Consider the following 15962-nt stretch of genomic DNA (forward strand, 5'->3'; position numbering starts at 1 on the left):
AAGGTGGCTATGTGTCAATGGACTTGCTTTCAGGAAATCCACCCCCCACCCCCACCCGCACCCGCCACTTCTAACAGCCCAACAATGTCCAGTGCCTTTTATTTACTTCTCAAAACCCATACCTGTTTCAGCTTCATGTAGAATGCTTCTGAGAAGGTTTTTCTGCTGAAGTACCAGAACCGCTCATTGGTAGGATACACACGGACCACAGTTTCCAACTGAAACCGGACTGGTTCTACCACCTCAGTAATTACCAAGTCCACTGCCACAGTCATGTAGACTCTCTTATCTGTGAGGGAAAAAAAATCAAATTGTAGTTGGTGCTATCTTTGCATAAAATACAACAGGCTGTCATCACAGCTTCGCCGAATTCCACAGAGAATTCTCTCTACCTTTTCAGTCAAGACGGACACGTCACCTGGAGCTCAAATGGATCATGGCTGATCCGTACCTCAACTCCATCCACTTATCACGGTCCCATAAATATTCACACCTCCTTGCTGACACAAATATACCATGGAAAGAGAAACAAGGGTTAACATTTCAGGTCGATTTTTCATCGAGAGGTCAGGCAAAATGCCATCGGCCTGTAACATTAACTCTGCTTCCCTATTCACAGATACTGCCAGACCTGCTGAGTATTTCCAGCTGTCACACCCAATAGGGGGATCCGCGGATGTATGAAAAAAATAACACTTTTTCTCAAAATGGAGAATGGACAATCAGTGTAGGGATGAGATGGAGTCAAAGGGCTGAAATTACCTTTCTTCTTGTCTGTCAATGAACATGAAATGCCCAAGGTTCAAAGTTAGCTTGCTTGTCTGGTCAGGATATTAAACGGTTATCAATATTTTGGGATGTTCCGAGGACTTCCAGTGGTGGCCATGGAGGGGTAGGTCGCACATTTGATAGCTCCCGCCTGTGACGGACGTTTGGACGCTTTTCCCAGTTTTTCTCCAAATTTTATGGGATAAATTGGTGAAGAGTGAGACAGTGAGGAGAAATCCCCGTCCGGTGTATGGAGAATTCGACCAGAAGTGGCCGTGTGAGAAGACAAAGTCCTATAAGGAAGACGCGAGCAGAGCTGGCAACGCGGGAAAGCATGGCAGAGAAGCAGGGCCGCAGGGAGATGGCACAGTGGTCAACGGAGCAGCTGGTGAAGTTTTTCAAAGATTGCTTCGCCAAGCTGAAGAATGACACGCTGGACCCGATTAAGGCATCGATTGATCAAGTTATGCAGAATCAAGAGACCCACGGGAGAGCGATCCAGGAGGTGGAAAAAAAGGTGACCGAGCACGAAGAGTACATAACCGTGCTGGAGACCAAGGTGGAGATGATGAACGACCGCCAGAAAAGAATGCAGGAGATGCTGGAGGACCTGGAGGACAGGTCCAGGAGGCAGAATCTTAGAATTGTCAGCCTCCCTGAAGGCAGTGAGGGATCGGATGCGAGGGCTTATATGACGAACATGCTGGAGAAGTTTATGGAGGCTGAGGCGTTCCCTCGGCCCCTGGAAGTGGATAGAGCGCACAGAGCCCCCGCGAAGAAGCCCCGAGCAAAAGAGTCGCCGAGGACCATGGTGGTATGCTTTCACCGTTTCCTGGAAAGGGAACACGTTCTGCGATGGGCCAAGAAGAAACGGAGCAGCAAATGGGAGAACTGTGAGTTGCGCATTTATCAGGCTGTTTCTTCACTGTTTTTTCTGATGTTTGTTTACTGGGGAATGTGATGATTTTTAAATGTTTATCCATGTGGGGATAGAACAATGGGGATAGAACAATGGGGAGACAGACTGCTTGGTGCCAGGGGCGGGTACTATCAAGTCAGCATGGGTCAGCTGACTCTCGGAAGCGCAGTGGGGGGTGAGCAGGTGTTAAGCTGGAGCTTGACTTGGGGGGGGTTGGGTTTCTAGTGTTGTGGCTAGGTGGGGGGGGGGGGGAGAGGGGGGAGCTGCTTTGCTGACAGGGGAGGAACTGTTACTAGGGGACAAATAGGAGGTCGGGTACGGCGGCTGCCCGAGTGGGGGCTCGAGGAGGCGGAGGGCGCGAGCTAGAGACTTGCCTATAAAGGGTGATGGCCAGTCGGCAGGGAGAGGGGGAGGGAGGGGGGGGGGGGAGAGAGGAGACGTCAGATGGCTGAATGGGCCGGTCAAGAGGGCTCATGTGTTTGCGCATTTGAGGGGGCAGCAGGCGGATGTGCCAATGTTACAAGAGACACAACTAAAGGTTACAGACCAGGCGAGATTGAGAAAGGGGTGGGTCAGCCAAGTATTCCACTCAGGGCTGGACTCAAAGACCAGGGGTGTAGTGATCTTGATCAGCAAACGAGTGGCATTCGAGGCAGGGAGAATCGTGTCAGACAAGGGGGGTAGGTACATAATGGTGAGTGGGAAGCTGGAGGCGTGTTTTAGGTGAGATCCCAGACTTAGAGTCACATAACCTGATCATGGGAGGAAACTTTAACACAGTTTAACACATGATCCGGAATTGGGCCGGTCAAAATCCAGGACAGGGAGGCCGGTTGCGGCAAAGGAATTGAAGGGGTTTATGGAACAGATAGGGGAAGTAGACCCATGGAGGTTTGCATGGCCAATGGCGAAGGATTTTTCCTTTTTCTCACATGTCCACAAGGTATACTCTCGCATTGACTTTTTTGTTCTGAGCGCTTATACCGGAGGTGGTGGATACGGAGTACTCGGCAATCGCAGTGTCGGATCATGCCCCACATTGGGTGCATCTATGGGTTTGTGGAGGGCAACGCCTGCTGTGGAGACTGGATGTGGGGCTGCTAGCGGACGAAGCGATCTGTGGACGGGTTAACAAGTCCATCCAGAACTACCTGGAAACAAATGATACGGGGAAGGTCTCCGCAGCGACGGTTTGGGAAGCTCTGAAGGCAGTGGTCAGAGGGTAATTAATCTCGATACGGGCCCACAGAGAAAAGGCGGAACGGGTGGAGAGGGATAGATTAGTGGAGGAGATACTCCAGGTGGACAGGAGATACTCGGAGGCCCCGGACGCGGGGCTACTGAGGGAGCGGCAGAGGTTACAGGCGGAGTTTGGGCTGTTGACCACAGGGAAAGCGGTGGAACAGTTGAGGAAGGCAAGGGGGGCGATTTAAACACACCTTGCTGCGGTTAGTCAAGAGATGAATAAAAGGGAGAACCATCTCTGCACTGCCCATAACACAGCATTTTCTGGTTTTAGTCTGCAGTATTTCCATTTGTAAAGATCGATCAACCTCAGCTTGAAATTTTTAGCTGACCTCAACATCAACTGCTTTCTGGGGGGAAAGTTCCAGATTTCCATCAGCTTCTGATGAAGATGTGCTTCCTGAGATTTTTCTTCAACAGTCAGTTTTTTTAAAAAAAATTTAGAGTACCCAATTATTTTTTCCCAATTCAGGCACAATTTAGTGTGTCCAATCCACCTACCCTGCACATCTTTGGGTTGTGGGGGTGAGACCCACGCAGACACGGGGAGAATGTGCAAACTCCACACAGACAGTGACCCGGTACGGGATAGAACCCGGGTCCTACTGCGGCACCATGCCGCATCAGCCAGCTTTTAATTTTAAAGTTATGCCCTACTGTTCTGGAGTCCAGCACATATGGAAATAATATTTTGATACCGATGTAATCAGATTTGTGAAACACATTAATTAGGTAAATAAAAAGTAATACAAGCCAAGTCTATGCAGCCTGTCCTCATAATGTAACCCTTTTAATCCCAGTATTAGTCCTGTGAATCTACACTGCAACCCCTACTAGGTCAATCTAACCTTCCTGAGGGTGTGTGCCCAGAACTCAATGCAATATTACAAATTGAATTCAACCCGAGCTTTATATAACTGTAGCATCATTTTCTTTTTTTTGCATTTCAACCTCATCAAGTAATAACAACATTCCAGTAGTCCCTGTAATTATCCCTTGTACTTGTCCCTGATAGAATCTACCTTTTTAGTTACAGACCTATCAGTCCCCAAGGCATTTATATGAGTTCCAAATCTCACTGCTCCTCCACAAGCTATATTGTCAGGTTGTCATTACACCTTACTTTTACGTTTGCACCTCCCAGCTTTACTAATCTGCAGGTTATGCATGTATCAGCCTTGAATTGATTCTGCCAACCATCTATTCAACTGTTACCCAGGGCCAACAGAAGCTCACACTCCTGTAACAAATCACAGAAACATGTCAGTGTGGAAATGGTTCAATTTACACTGTTTATCCATCAGTCCGTCTTCATCACTGCTATCCATCAGCTTCTAAATTTCCCAAATCCCCGTTTGCCTCCTTCCTTCAGTCCACATCCACTTGGCCTCTTGCTCTGTCACCAATATCCACCTCACTCCCCTCTTCCGCCACCAATATCCATCTCACTCCGCCCTTCCTGCACCAATATCCACCTCACTCCACCCTTCCTGCACCAACATCCACCTCTATCTGCCTTTCCTGCACCAATATCCATCTCACTCTGCCCTTCCTGCACCAATATCCACCTCACTCCACCCTTCCTGCACCAATATCAAACTCACTCCGCCCTTCCTGCACCAATATCCATCTCACTCCGCCCTTCCTGCACCAATATCCACCTCACTCCACCCTTCCTGCACCAATATCCACCTCACTCCACCCTTCCTGCACCAACATCCACCTCTATCTGCACTTCCTGCACCAATATCCATCTCACTCCACCCTTCCAGCACCAATATCCACCTCACTCCACCCTTCCTGCACCAATATCCACTTCACTCCGCCCTTCCTGCACCAATATCCACCTCACTCCACCCTTACTGCACCAACATCCACCTCACTCCGTCCTTCCTGCACCAATATCCATCTCACTCTGCCCTTCCTGCACCAATATCCACCTCACTCCACCCTTCCTGCACCAATATCCACCTCACTCCACCCTTCCTGCACCAACATCCACCTCTATCCGCCCTTCCTGCACCAATATCCATCTCACTCCACCCTTCCAGCACCAATATCCATCTCACTCCACCCTTCCTGCACCAATATCCACCTCACTCCACCCTTACTGCACCAACATCCACCTCACTCCGTCCTTCCTGCACCAACATCCACCTCTATCCGTCCTTCCTGCACCAATATCCACCTCACTCCACCCTTCCTGCACCAACATCCACCTCACTCCACCCTTCCTGCACCAACATCCACCTCTATCTGCCCTTCCTGCACCAATATCCATCTCACTCCACCCTTCCTGCACCAACATCCACCTCTATCTGCCCTTCCTGCACCAATATCCATCTCACTCCACCCTTCCTGCACCAATATCCACCTCTATCCGCCCTTCCTGCACCAATATCCAGCTCACTCTGGCCTTCCTGCACCAATATCCACCTCACTCCGGCCTTCCTGCACCAATATCCACCTCACTCCACCCTTCCTGCACCAATATCCACCTCACTCCACCCTTCCTACACCAACATCCACCTCTATCCGTCCTTCCTGCACCAATATCCACTTCACTCCGCCCTTCCTGCACCAATATCCACCTCACTCCACCCTTCCTGCACCAATTAACATCTCACTCCGGCCTTCCTGCACCAATATCCACCGCACTCCGCCTTCCTGCACCAATATCCACCTCACTCCACCCTTCCTGCACCAACGTCCACCTCACTCCGGCCTTCCTGCACCAATATCCATCTCACCCCGTCCTTCGTGCACCAACATCCACCTCACTCCGCCCTTCCTGCACCAATATCCACCTCACTCCTCTCTTCCTGCACCATTCACCTCACTCCGGCCTTCCTGCACCAATATCCACCTCTATCCGTCCTTCCTGCACCAATATCCACCTCACTCCACACTTCCTGCACCAATATTCATCTCACTCCGCCCTTCCTGAACCAATATCCATCTCACTCCTCTCTTCCTGCACCATTCACCTCACTCCACCCTTCCTGCATCAATATCCACCTCATTCCACCCTTCCTGCACCAATATCCACCTCACTCCACCCTTCTTGCACCAATATCCACCTCACTCCACACTTCCTGCACCAATATTCACCTCACTCCACCAATATAGAATCACTACAGTGCAGAAGGAGGACTTTCGGTCCATCGGGTTTGCACCGACCCTCTCAAAGAACACCTTACTCAGGCCCACGACCCACCCTATCCTCAAAAACCAATAATCCCACCCAATCTTTTGGACACTAAAAGCAATTTAGCATGGCCAATCCACCTAACCTGCACATCTTTGGGCTGTGGGAGGAAACCAGAACACCTGGAGGAAACCCATGCAGACACAGGACGAACGTATAAACTCCACACAGACAGTGACCCAATGTGGGAATTAAAACCGGGTCCCTGGCGCTGCGAGGCAGCAGTGCTAACCACTGAGCCACCACATAGGGTGGCTTCAATGGGAGTTCTCATTTACAGCAGCGGGTGCAAATCCACCTCACTCCACCCTTCAAACAGTAATATCCACCTCACTCCACCCTTCCTTCACCAACATCCGCCCTCACCTCCACTTTGTCTTCCTTCATCATTGGAAAAACCTCAGACAAACATAATCTCTTCCAATCACTTGACAAACCTCATGCAAATACAACCCCTTCCCCAACCACTTAGTGCTCATCTTTGTCTGACCATCACTTCCTCTGTCGAGTCGTGTCCTTCCCCCACCCCCCACCCCGTTTGCTTGCATCTTTCCTCCATCAGAATGCGTAGCTCACTTCCAGCCAACAACAGCAGTGGACCTACCCCAGAACATCAGCATAGTGTGCTGCCTTCTCAATCTTTTACTGCTGTTCTACCACATCTACTTTCTTTCTGCAGTATTACAATCCCAGCCCAAACCTCAACAGTGACTAGAATACTGAACCAAAACCCCAATGTTTTAGTTTATTTTGTAAGACTATGCAGAAAGAATGATTTGCTCCAGGAGTGATCGCATGAAAAATAGGGATTTGGTATTTTAAAACAAAACTTTATGATGAATACAATATTAAACTCTCTAACTTCGCACTCAAAAAGAACAGCTTACAATTACCCCTTAAAGAATCCTACTCAATTCCCCATTAACAACAAGAAATGAAACATACAGCTCTCAATACATTTTGAAAATCAGCATGAGTAATATTTGCTTCACAGAACAGATTTTGGTTCCTGTTCTTCCCCCCCCCCCCCCCCCCCCCAAAGACTCTGGCTGAATATCTTCACAAATAGCTGCTTCATCTTGGTCGTTTCAGCCTCTGCCTTGTCTTCAGACAAGACTGCTCTGCTTTAACTATTGTTATGGGCGAGGTGTTTTCAGAACCCCAAAATGTATCATGGGGTTCAACCAACCTCCCCCTTTAATGGATTGTTGCTTTTGAAGCACGTGGCTTGTTCCCTAGGTGTGATATTACAATTATGGACAGGTGGTTTTTAACACAAAACAATGTTTATTCTATGAACTCAACTTAACCTTTTAAATAAACATTGGATCCCTTAACACCCCTTTACTTCAAAGATAACCCTGAAAATATTACAACACTAAATAATCCTTCAGTTATCCCTTTCAACGTCCATGAGACTTAACACCTTTAAAAGAAACACATCAGGTTAAAGGCTTTACTATTGTGAGTTTAAATCACCCAAATGATCCAGAGATAGTCTTTCATGGCAGAGATCACAGCAAATCCAGCTCACTGCAAAACACAGACACTCCCAAGCTCTTTTCCTCAAAACTGAAACTTCAAAATGGCTGAACTGAGCTCAGCTCCACCCACTCTCTGACATCACTGTTTTCTTAAAGGTACATTGCTTAAACATCCATTTCTTAAAGGTACTCTCACATGACACTATTATTACTCTTTTTTAAAGTATCCGACTGGGAGACAAAACTGCCTTTACTTGTGGTCAAAACAAGGGTTGCCAGATCAGACGTCAACTCTCACCAAAAGCTTTCTCAAAATATATCTCGGGATCTCTTTGGTCTACCCAGCATGACATCATCAGCCCAAGCTAAAAAGCAAATGAGCTTTCCAGGGACTGAAAAGCACGTCAACTCCCCAGGGACTGTCCCCAGTTAAACCACAGTACATTAGCCCAGGCTGAAAAACACATTTATCTGGTCAATTTCACCTTCTGGCTCTTAAAAGCACCCAGTCATTGCAAAATAGGATTGTTTTTTTAAAAACATGACCACTGCAGTCAAACACACTCCAATTCCAGGCTTTTCACCGTTAAATTGCCCAATACTAAGAATCTAATATTCCTAAAAGCCTCCATTTGTCACAGCAGTTTCTGTTGATTGTTTGTCACTTTCATTTGCCTTGCCTGCGCCTCAGTTAAGGTTTTTCTTTTGTCATTTTAGCAAAAGCTTTTACGTAAATGTGACCAAACAGCCAAAACTGTCTTTGGGGACAAACATGTTGAGCTAGGATGTTCAAGAGGTTAAGTTTTCACAGCAGCTCGCCAGAAGATGGAAACACATTTTAAAAACTCAACAGCCCCGGCAGCCCAGAGCTGAGCCTGCAACGTGAGACTGTACTGGCGATGTGATATCTCCTGAGGCAGCCCAGAGCTGAGCCTGCAACGTGAGACTGTATTGGTGATGTGTTCTCTCTCCTGAGGCAGCCCAGAGCTGAGCCTGCAACGTGAGACTGTACTGGCGATGTGCTATCTCCTGAGGCAGCCCAGAGCTGAGCCTGCAACGTGAGACTGTACTGCCGATGTGCTCTCTCTCCTGAGGCGGACCAGAGCTCAGCCTGCAACACGAGACTGTACTGGCGATGTGCTCTCTCTCCTGACGCAGCCCAGAGCAGAGCCTGCAACACGAGACTGTACTGGCGATGTGCTCTCTCTCCTGACGCAGCCCAGAGCAGAGCCTGCAACACGAGACTGTACTGGCGATGTGCTCTCTCTCCTGAGGCAGCCCAGAGCTGAGCCTGCAACGTGAGACTGTACTTGCGATGTGCTCTCTCTCCTGAGGCGGACCAGAGCTTAGCCTGCAACACGAGACTGTACTGGCGATGTGCTATCTCCTGAGGCAGCCCAGAGCTCAGCCTGCAACACGAGACTGTACTGGTGATGTGCTATCTCCTGAGGCGGACCAGAGCTTAGCCTGCAACACGAGACTGTACAGGCGATGTGCTCTCTCTCCTGAGGCAGCCCAGAGCTGAGCCTGCAACGTGAGACTGTACTAGCGATGTGTTCTCTCTCCTGAGGCAGCCCAGAGTTGAGCCTGCAATGTGAGACTGTACTGGCGATGTGCTCTCTCTCCTGAGGCGGACCAGAGCTTAGCCTACAACACGAGACTGTACTGGCGATGTGCTCTCTCTCCTGAGGCAGCCCAGAGCTGAGCCTGCAACACGAGACTGTACTGGCGATGTGCTCTCTCTCCTGAGGCAGCCCAGAGCTGAGCCTGCAACGTGAGACTGTACTGGCGATGTGCTCTCTCTCCTGAGGCAGCCCAGAGCCGAGCCTGCAACGTGAGACTGTATTGGCGATGTGCTCTCTCTCCTGAGGCAGCCCAGAGCTGAGCCTGCAACGTGAGACTGTACTGGCGATGTGCTCTCTCTCCTGAGGCGGACCAGAGCTTAGCCTTCAACGTGAGACTGTACTGGCGATGTGCTCTCTCTCCTGAGGCGGACCAGAGCTGAGCCTGCAACGTGAGACTGTACTGGCGATGTGCTCTCTCTCCTGAGGCGGACCAGAGCTGAGCCTGCAACGTGAGACTGTACTGACGATGTGCTCTCTCTCCTGAGGCAGCCCAGAGCTGAGCCTGCAACGTGAGACTGTACTGGCGATGTGCTCTCTCTCCTGAGGCGGACCAGAGCTGAGCCTGCAACACGAGACTGTACTGGCGATGTGCTATCTCCTGAGGCAGCCCAGAGCTGAGCCTGCAACGTGAGACTGTACTGGCGATGTGCTCTCTCTCCTGAGGCGGACCAGAGCTGAGCCTGCAACGTGAGACTGTACTGGCGATGTGCTCTCTCTCCTGAGGCGGACCAGAGCTGAGCCTGCAACGTGAGACTGTACTGGCGATGTGCTCTCTCTCCTGAGGCAGCCCAGAGCTGAGCCTGCAACGTGAGACTGTACTGGCGATGTGCTCTCTCTCCTGAGGCGGACCAGAGCTGAGCCTGCAACACGAGACTGTACTGGCGATGTGCTATCTCCTGAGGCAGCCCAGAGCTGAGCCTGCAACACGAGACTGTACTGGCGATGTGCTCTCTCTCCTGAGGCAGTCCAGAGCTGAGCCTGCAACGTGAGACTGTACTGGCGATGTGCTCTCTCTCCTGAGGCGGACCAGAGCTGAGCCTGCAACGTGAGACTGTACTGACGATGTGCTCTCTCTCCTGAGGCAGCCCAGAGCTGAGCCTGCAACACGAGACTGTACTGGCGATGTGCTCTCTCTCCTGAGGCAGCCCAGAGCTGAGCCTGCAACGTTAGATTGTACTGGCGATGTGCTCTCTCTCCTGAGGCAGCCCAGAGCTGAGCCTGCAACGTGAGACTGTATTGGTGATGTGTTCTCTCTCCTGAGGCAGCCCAGAGCTGAGCCTGCAACGTGAGACTGTACTGGCGATGTGCTATCTCCTGAGGCAGCCCAGAGCTGAGCCTGCAACGTGAGACTGTACTGGCGATGTGCTCTCTCTCCTGAGGCGGACCAGAGCTGAGCCTGCAACTTGAGACTGTACTGGCGATGTGCTCTCTCTCCTGAGGCGGACCAGAGCTGAGCCTGCAACGTGAGACTGTACTGGCGATGTGCTCTCTCTCCTGAGGCGGACCAGAGCTTAGCCTGCAACGTGAGACTGTACTGGCGATGTGCTATCTCCTGAGGCGGACCAGAGCTGAGCCGGCAACGTGAGACTGTACTGGCGATGTGCTCTCTCTCCTGAGGCAGACCAGAGCTGAGCCTGCAACGTGAGACTGTACTGGCGATGTGCTATCTCCTGAGGCGGACCAGAGCTGAGCCTGCAACGTGAGACTGTACTGGCGATGTGCTATCTCCTGAGGCAGCCCAGAGCTCAGCCTGCAACACGAGACTGTACTGGCGATGTGCTCTCTCTCCTGACGCAGCCCAGAGCAGAGCCTGCAACACGAGACTGTACTGGCGATGTGCTCTCTCTCCTGAGGCAGCCCAGAGCTGAGCCTGCAACGTGAGACTGTACTGGCGATGTGCTCTCTCTCCTGAGGCGGACCAGAGCTTAGCCTGCAACACGAGACTGTACTGGCGATGTGCTATCTCCTGAGGCAGCCCAGAGCTCAGCCTGCAACACGAGACTGTACTGGTGATGTGCTATCTCCTGAGGCGGACCAGAGCTTAGCCTGCAACACGAGACTGTACAGGCGATGTGCTCTCTCTCCTGAGGCAGCCCAGAGCTGAGCCTGCAACGTGAGACTGTACTAGCGATGCGTTCTCTCTCCTGAGGCAGCCCAGAGCTGAGCCTGCAATGTGAGACTGTACTGGCGATGTGCTCTCTCTCCTGAGGCAGCCCAGAGCTGAGCCTGCAACACGAGACTGTACTGGCGATGTGCTCTCTCTCCTGACGCAGCCCAGAGCAGAGCCTGCAACACGAGACTGTACTGGCGATGTGCTCTCTCTCCTGAGGCAGCCCAGAGCTGAGCCTGCAACGTGAGACTGTACTGGCGATGTGCTCTCTCTCCTGAGGCGGACCAGAGCTTAGCCTGCAACACGAGACTGTACTGGCGATGTGCTATCTCCTGAGGCAGCCCAGAGCTCAGCCTGCAACACGAGACTGTACTGGTGATGTGCTATCTCCTGAGGCGGACCAGAGCTTAGCCTGCAACACGAGACTGTACTGGCGATGTGCTCTCTCTCCTGAGGCAGCCCAGAGCTTAGCCTGCAACACAAGACTGTACTGGCGATGTGCTCTCTCTCCTGAGGCAGCCCAGAGCTGAGCCTGCAATGTGAGACTGTACTGGCGATGTGCTCTCTCTCCTGAGGCAGCCCAGAGCTGAGCCTGCAACACGAGACTGTACTGGCCATGTGCTCTCTCTCCTGAGGCAGCCCAGAGCTGAGCCTGCAACACGAGACTGTACTGGCGATGTGCTATCTCCTGAGGTGGACCAGAGCTGAGCCTGCAACGTGAGACTGTACTGGCGATGTGCTCTCTCTCCTGAGGCAGCCCAGAGCTGAGCCTGCAACACGAGACTGTACTGGCGATGTGCTATCTCCTGAGGTGGACCAGAGCTGAGCCTGCAACGTGAGACTGTACTGGCGATGTGCTCTCTGTCCTGAGGCAGCCCAGAGCTGAGCCTGCAACACGAGACTGTACTGGCGATGTGCTCTCTCTCCTGAGGCAGCCCAGAGCTGAGCCTGCAATGTGAGACTGTACTGGCGATGTGCTCTCTCTCCTGAGGCGGACCAGAGCTGAGCCTGCAACGTGAGACTGTACTGGCGATGTGCTCTCTCTCCTGAGGCAGCCCAGAGCTGAGCCTGCAACGTGAGACTGTACTGGCGATGTGCTCTCTCTCCTGTGGCGGACCAGAGCTGAGCCTGCAACACGAGACTGTACTGGCGATGTGCTATCTCCTGAGGCAGCCCAGAGCTGAGCCTGCAACACGAGACTGTACTGGCGATGTGCTCTCTCTCCTGAGGCAGCCCAGAGCTGAGCCTGCAACGTGAGACTGTACTGGCGATGTGCTCTCTCTCCTGAGGCGGACCAGAGCTGAGCCTGCAACGTGAGACTGTACTGACGATGTGCTCTCTCTCCTGAGGCAGCCCAGAGCTGAGCCTGCAACACGAGACTGTACTGGCGATGTGCTCTCTCTCCTGAGGCAGCCCAGAGCTGAGCCTGCAACGTGAGACTGTACTGGCGATGTGCTCTCTCTCCTGAGGCGGACCAGAGCTTAGCCTGCAACACGAGACTGTACTGGCGATGTGCTATCTCCTGAGGCAGCCCAGAGCTCAGCCTGCAACACGAGACTGTACTGGTGATGTGCTCTCTCTCCTGAGGCGGACCAGAGCTTAGCCTGCAACACGAGACTGTACAGGCGATGTGCTCTCTCTCCTGAGGCAGCCCAGAGCTGAGCCTGCAACGTGAGACTGTACTAGCGATGCGTTCTCTCTCCTGAGGCAGCCCAGAGCTGAGCCTGCAATGTGAGACTGTACTGGCGATGTGCTCTCTCTCCTGAGGCAGCCCAGAGCTGAGCCTGCAACACGAGACTGTACTGGCGATGTGCTATCTCCTGAGGCAGCCCAGAGCTCAGCCTGCAACACGAGACTGTACTGGCGATGTGCTCTCTCTCCTGACGCAGCCCAGAGCAGAGCCTGCAACACGAGACTGTACTGGCGATGTGCTCTCTCTCCTGAGGCAGCCCAGAGCTGAGCCTGCAACGTGAGACTGTACTGGCGATGTGCTCTCTCTCCTGAGGCGGACCAGAGCTTAGCCTGCAACACGAGACTGTACTGGCGATGTGCTATCTCCTGAGGCAGCCCAGAGCTCAGCCTGCAACACGAGACTGTACTGGTGATGTGCTATCTCCTGAGGCGGACCAGAGCTTAGCCTGCAACACGAGACTGTACTGGCGATGTGCTCTCTCTCCTGAGGATAGCCCAGAGCTTAGCCTGCAACACAAGACTGTACTGGCGATGTGCTCTCTCTCCTGAGGCAGCCCAGAGCTGAGCCTGCAATGTGAGACTGTACTGGCGATGTGCTCTCTCTCCTGAGGCAGCCCAGAGCTGAGCCTGCAACACGAGACTGTACTGGCCATGTGCTCTCTCTCCTGAGGCAGCCCAGAGCTGAGCCTGCAACACGAGACTGTACTGGCGATGTGCTATCTCCTGAGGTGGACCAGAGCTGAGCCTGCAACGTGAGACTGTACTGGCGATGTGCTCTCTCTCCTGAGGCAGCCCAGAGCTGAGCCTGCAACACGAGACTGTACTGGCGATGTGCTATCTCCTGAGGTGGACCAGAGCTGAGCCTGCAACGTGAGACTGTACTGGCGATGTGCTCTCTGTCCTGAGGCAGCCCAGAGCTGAGCCTGCAACACGAGACTGTACTGGCGATGTGCTCTCTCTCCTGAGGCAGCCCAGAGCTGAGCCTGCAATGTGAGACTGTACTGGCGATGTGCTCTCTCTCCTGAGGCGGACCAGAGCTGAGCCTGCAACGTGAGACTGTACTGGCGATGTGCTCTCTCTCCTGAGGCAGCCCAGAGCTGAGCCTGCAACGTGAGACTGTACTGGCGATGTGCTCTCTCTCCTGTGGCGGACCAGAGCTGAGCCTGCAACACGAGACTGTACTGGCGATGTGCTATCTCCTGAGGCAGCCCAGAGCTGAGCCTGCAACACGAGACTGTACTGGCGATGTGCTCTCTCTCCTGAGGCAGCCCAGAGCTGAGCCTGCAACGTGAGACTGTACTGGCGATGTGCTCTCTCTCCTGAGGCGGACCAGAGCTGAGCCTGCAACGTGAGACTGTACTGACGATGTGCTCTCTCTCCTGAGGCAGCCCAGAGCTGAGCCTGCAACACGAGACTGTACTGGCGATGTGCTCTCTCTCCTGAGGCAGCCCAGAGCTGAGCCTGCAACGTGAGACTGTACTGGCGATGTGCTCTCTCTCCTGAGGCAGCCCAGAGCCGAGCCTGCAACGTGAGACTGTATTGGCGATGTGCTCTCTCTCCTGAGGCAGCCCAGAGCTGAGCCTGCAACGTGAGACTGTACTGGCGATGTGCTCTCTCTCCTGAGGCGGACCAGAGCTTAGCCTTCAACGTGAGACTGTACTGGCGATGTGCTCTCTCTCCTGAGGCGGACCAGAGCTGAGCCTGCAACGTGAGACTGTACTGGCGATGTGCTCTCTCTCCTGAGGCGGACCAGAGCTTAGCCTTCAACGTGAGACTGTACTGGCGATGTGCTCTCTCTCCTGAGGCGGACCAGAGCTGAGCCTGCAACGTGAGACTGTACTGGCGATGTGCTCTCTCTCCTGAGGCGGACCAGAGCTGAGCCTGCAACGTGAGACTGTACTGGCGATGTGCTCTCTCTCCTGAGGCAGCCCAGAGCTGAGCCTGCAACGTGAGACTGGACTGGCGATGTGCTCTCTCTCCTGAGGCGGACCAGAGCTGAGCCTGCAACACGAGACTGTACTGGCGATGTGCTATCTCCTGAGGCAGCCCAGAGCTGAGCCTGCAACGTGAGACTGTACTGGCGATGTGCTCTCTCTCCTGAGGCGGACCAGAGCTGAGCCTGCAACGTGAGACTGTACTGGCGATGTGCTCTCTCTCCTGAGGCGGACCAGAGCTGAGCCTGCAACGTGAGACTGTACTGGCGATGTGCTCTCTCTCCTGAGGCAGCCCAGAGCTGAGCCTGCAACGTGAGACTGTACTGGCGATGTGCTCTCTCTCCTGAGGCGGACCAGAGCTGAGCCTGCAACACGAGACTGTACTGGCGATGTGCTATCTCCTGAGGCAGCCCAGAGCTGAGCCTGCAACACGAGACTGTACTGGCGATGTGCTCTCTCTCCTGAGGCAGTCCAGAGCTGAGCCTGCAACGTGAGACTGTACTGGCGATGTGCTCTCTCTCCTGAGGCGGACCAGAGCTGAGCCTGCAACGTGAGACTGTACTGACGATGTGCTCTCTCTCCTGAGGCAGCCCAGAGCTGAGCCTGCAACACGAGACTGTACTGGCGATGTGCTCTCTCTCCTGAGGCAGCCCAGAGCTGAGCCTGCAACGTGAGATTGTACTGGCGATGTGCTCTCTCTCCTGAGGCAGCCCAGAGCTGAGCCTGCAACGTGAGACTGTATTGGTGATGTGTTCTCTCTCCTGAGGCAGCCCAGAGCTGAGCCTGCAACGTGAGATTGTACTGGCGATGTGCTATCTCCTGAGGCAGCCCAGAGCTGAGCCTGCAACGTGAGACTGTACTGGCGATGTGCTCTCTCTCCTGAGGCGGACCAGAGCTGAGCCTGCAACTTGAGACTGTACTGGCGATGTGCTCTCTCTCCTGAGGCGGACCAGAGCTGAGCCTGCAACGTGAGACTG

At 53.1% G+C, this 15962-nt stretch overlaps 1 protein-coding gene across 2 annotated transcripts in view; it reads right to left on the reverse strand.

Annotated features, from left to right (window-relative positions):
* Positions 1-15962, reverse strand: part of rabgap1l (RAB GTPase activating protein 1-like) — a 934074-nt gene that overhangs the window by 635272 nt on the left and 282840 nt on the right. For both annotated transcript variants that reach the window (XM_072511773.1, XM_072511772.1), the window contains one exon: positions 123-289. In XM_072511773.1, coding sequence (XP_072367874.1) covers positions 123-289 — 167 coding nt within the window. The remainder of the gene's footprint in view (positions 1-122; positions 290-15962) is intronic.

The sequence above is a fragment of the Scyliorhinus torazame genome, chromosome 7 (genome assembly GCF_047496885.1).
Source record: "Scyliorhinus torazame isolate Kashiwa2021f chromosome 7, sScyTor2.1, whole genome shotgun sequence".
NCBI classification, from domain to species: Eukaryota; Metazoa; Chordata; class Chondrichthyes; order Carcharhiniformes; family Scyliorhinidae; genus Scyliorhinus; species Scyliorhinus torazame.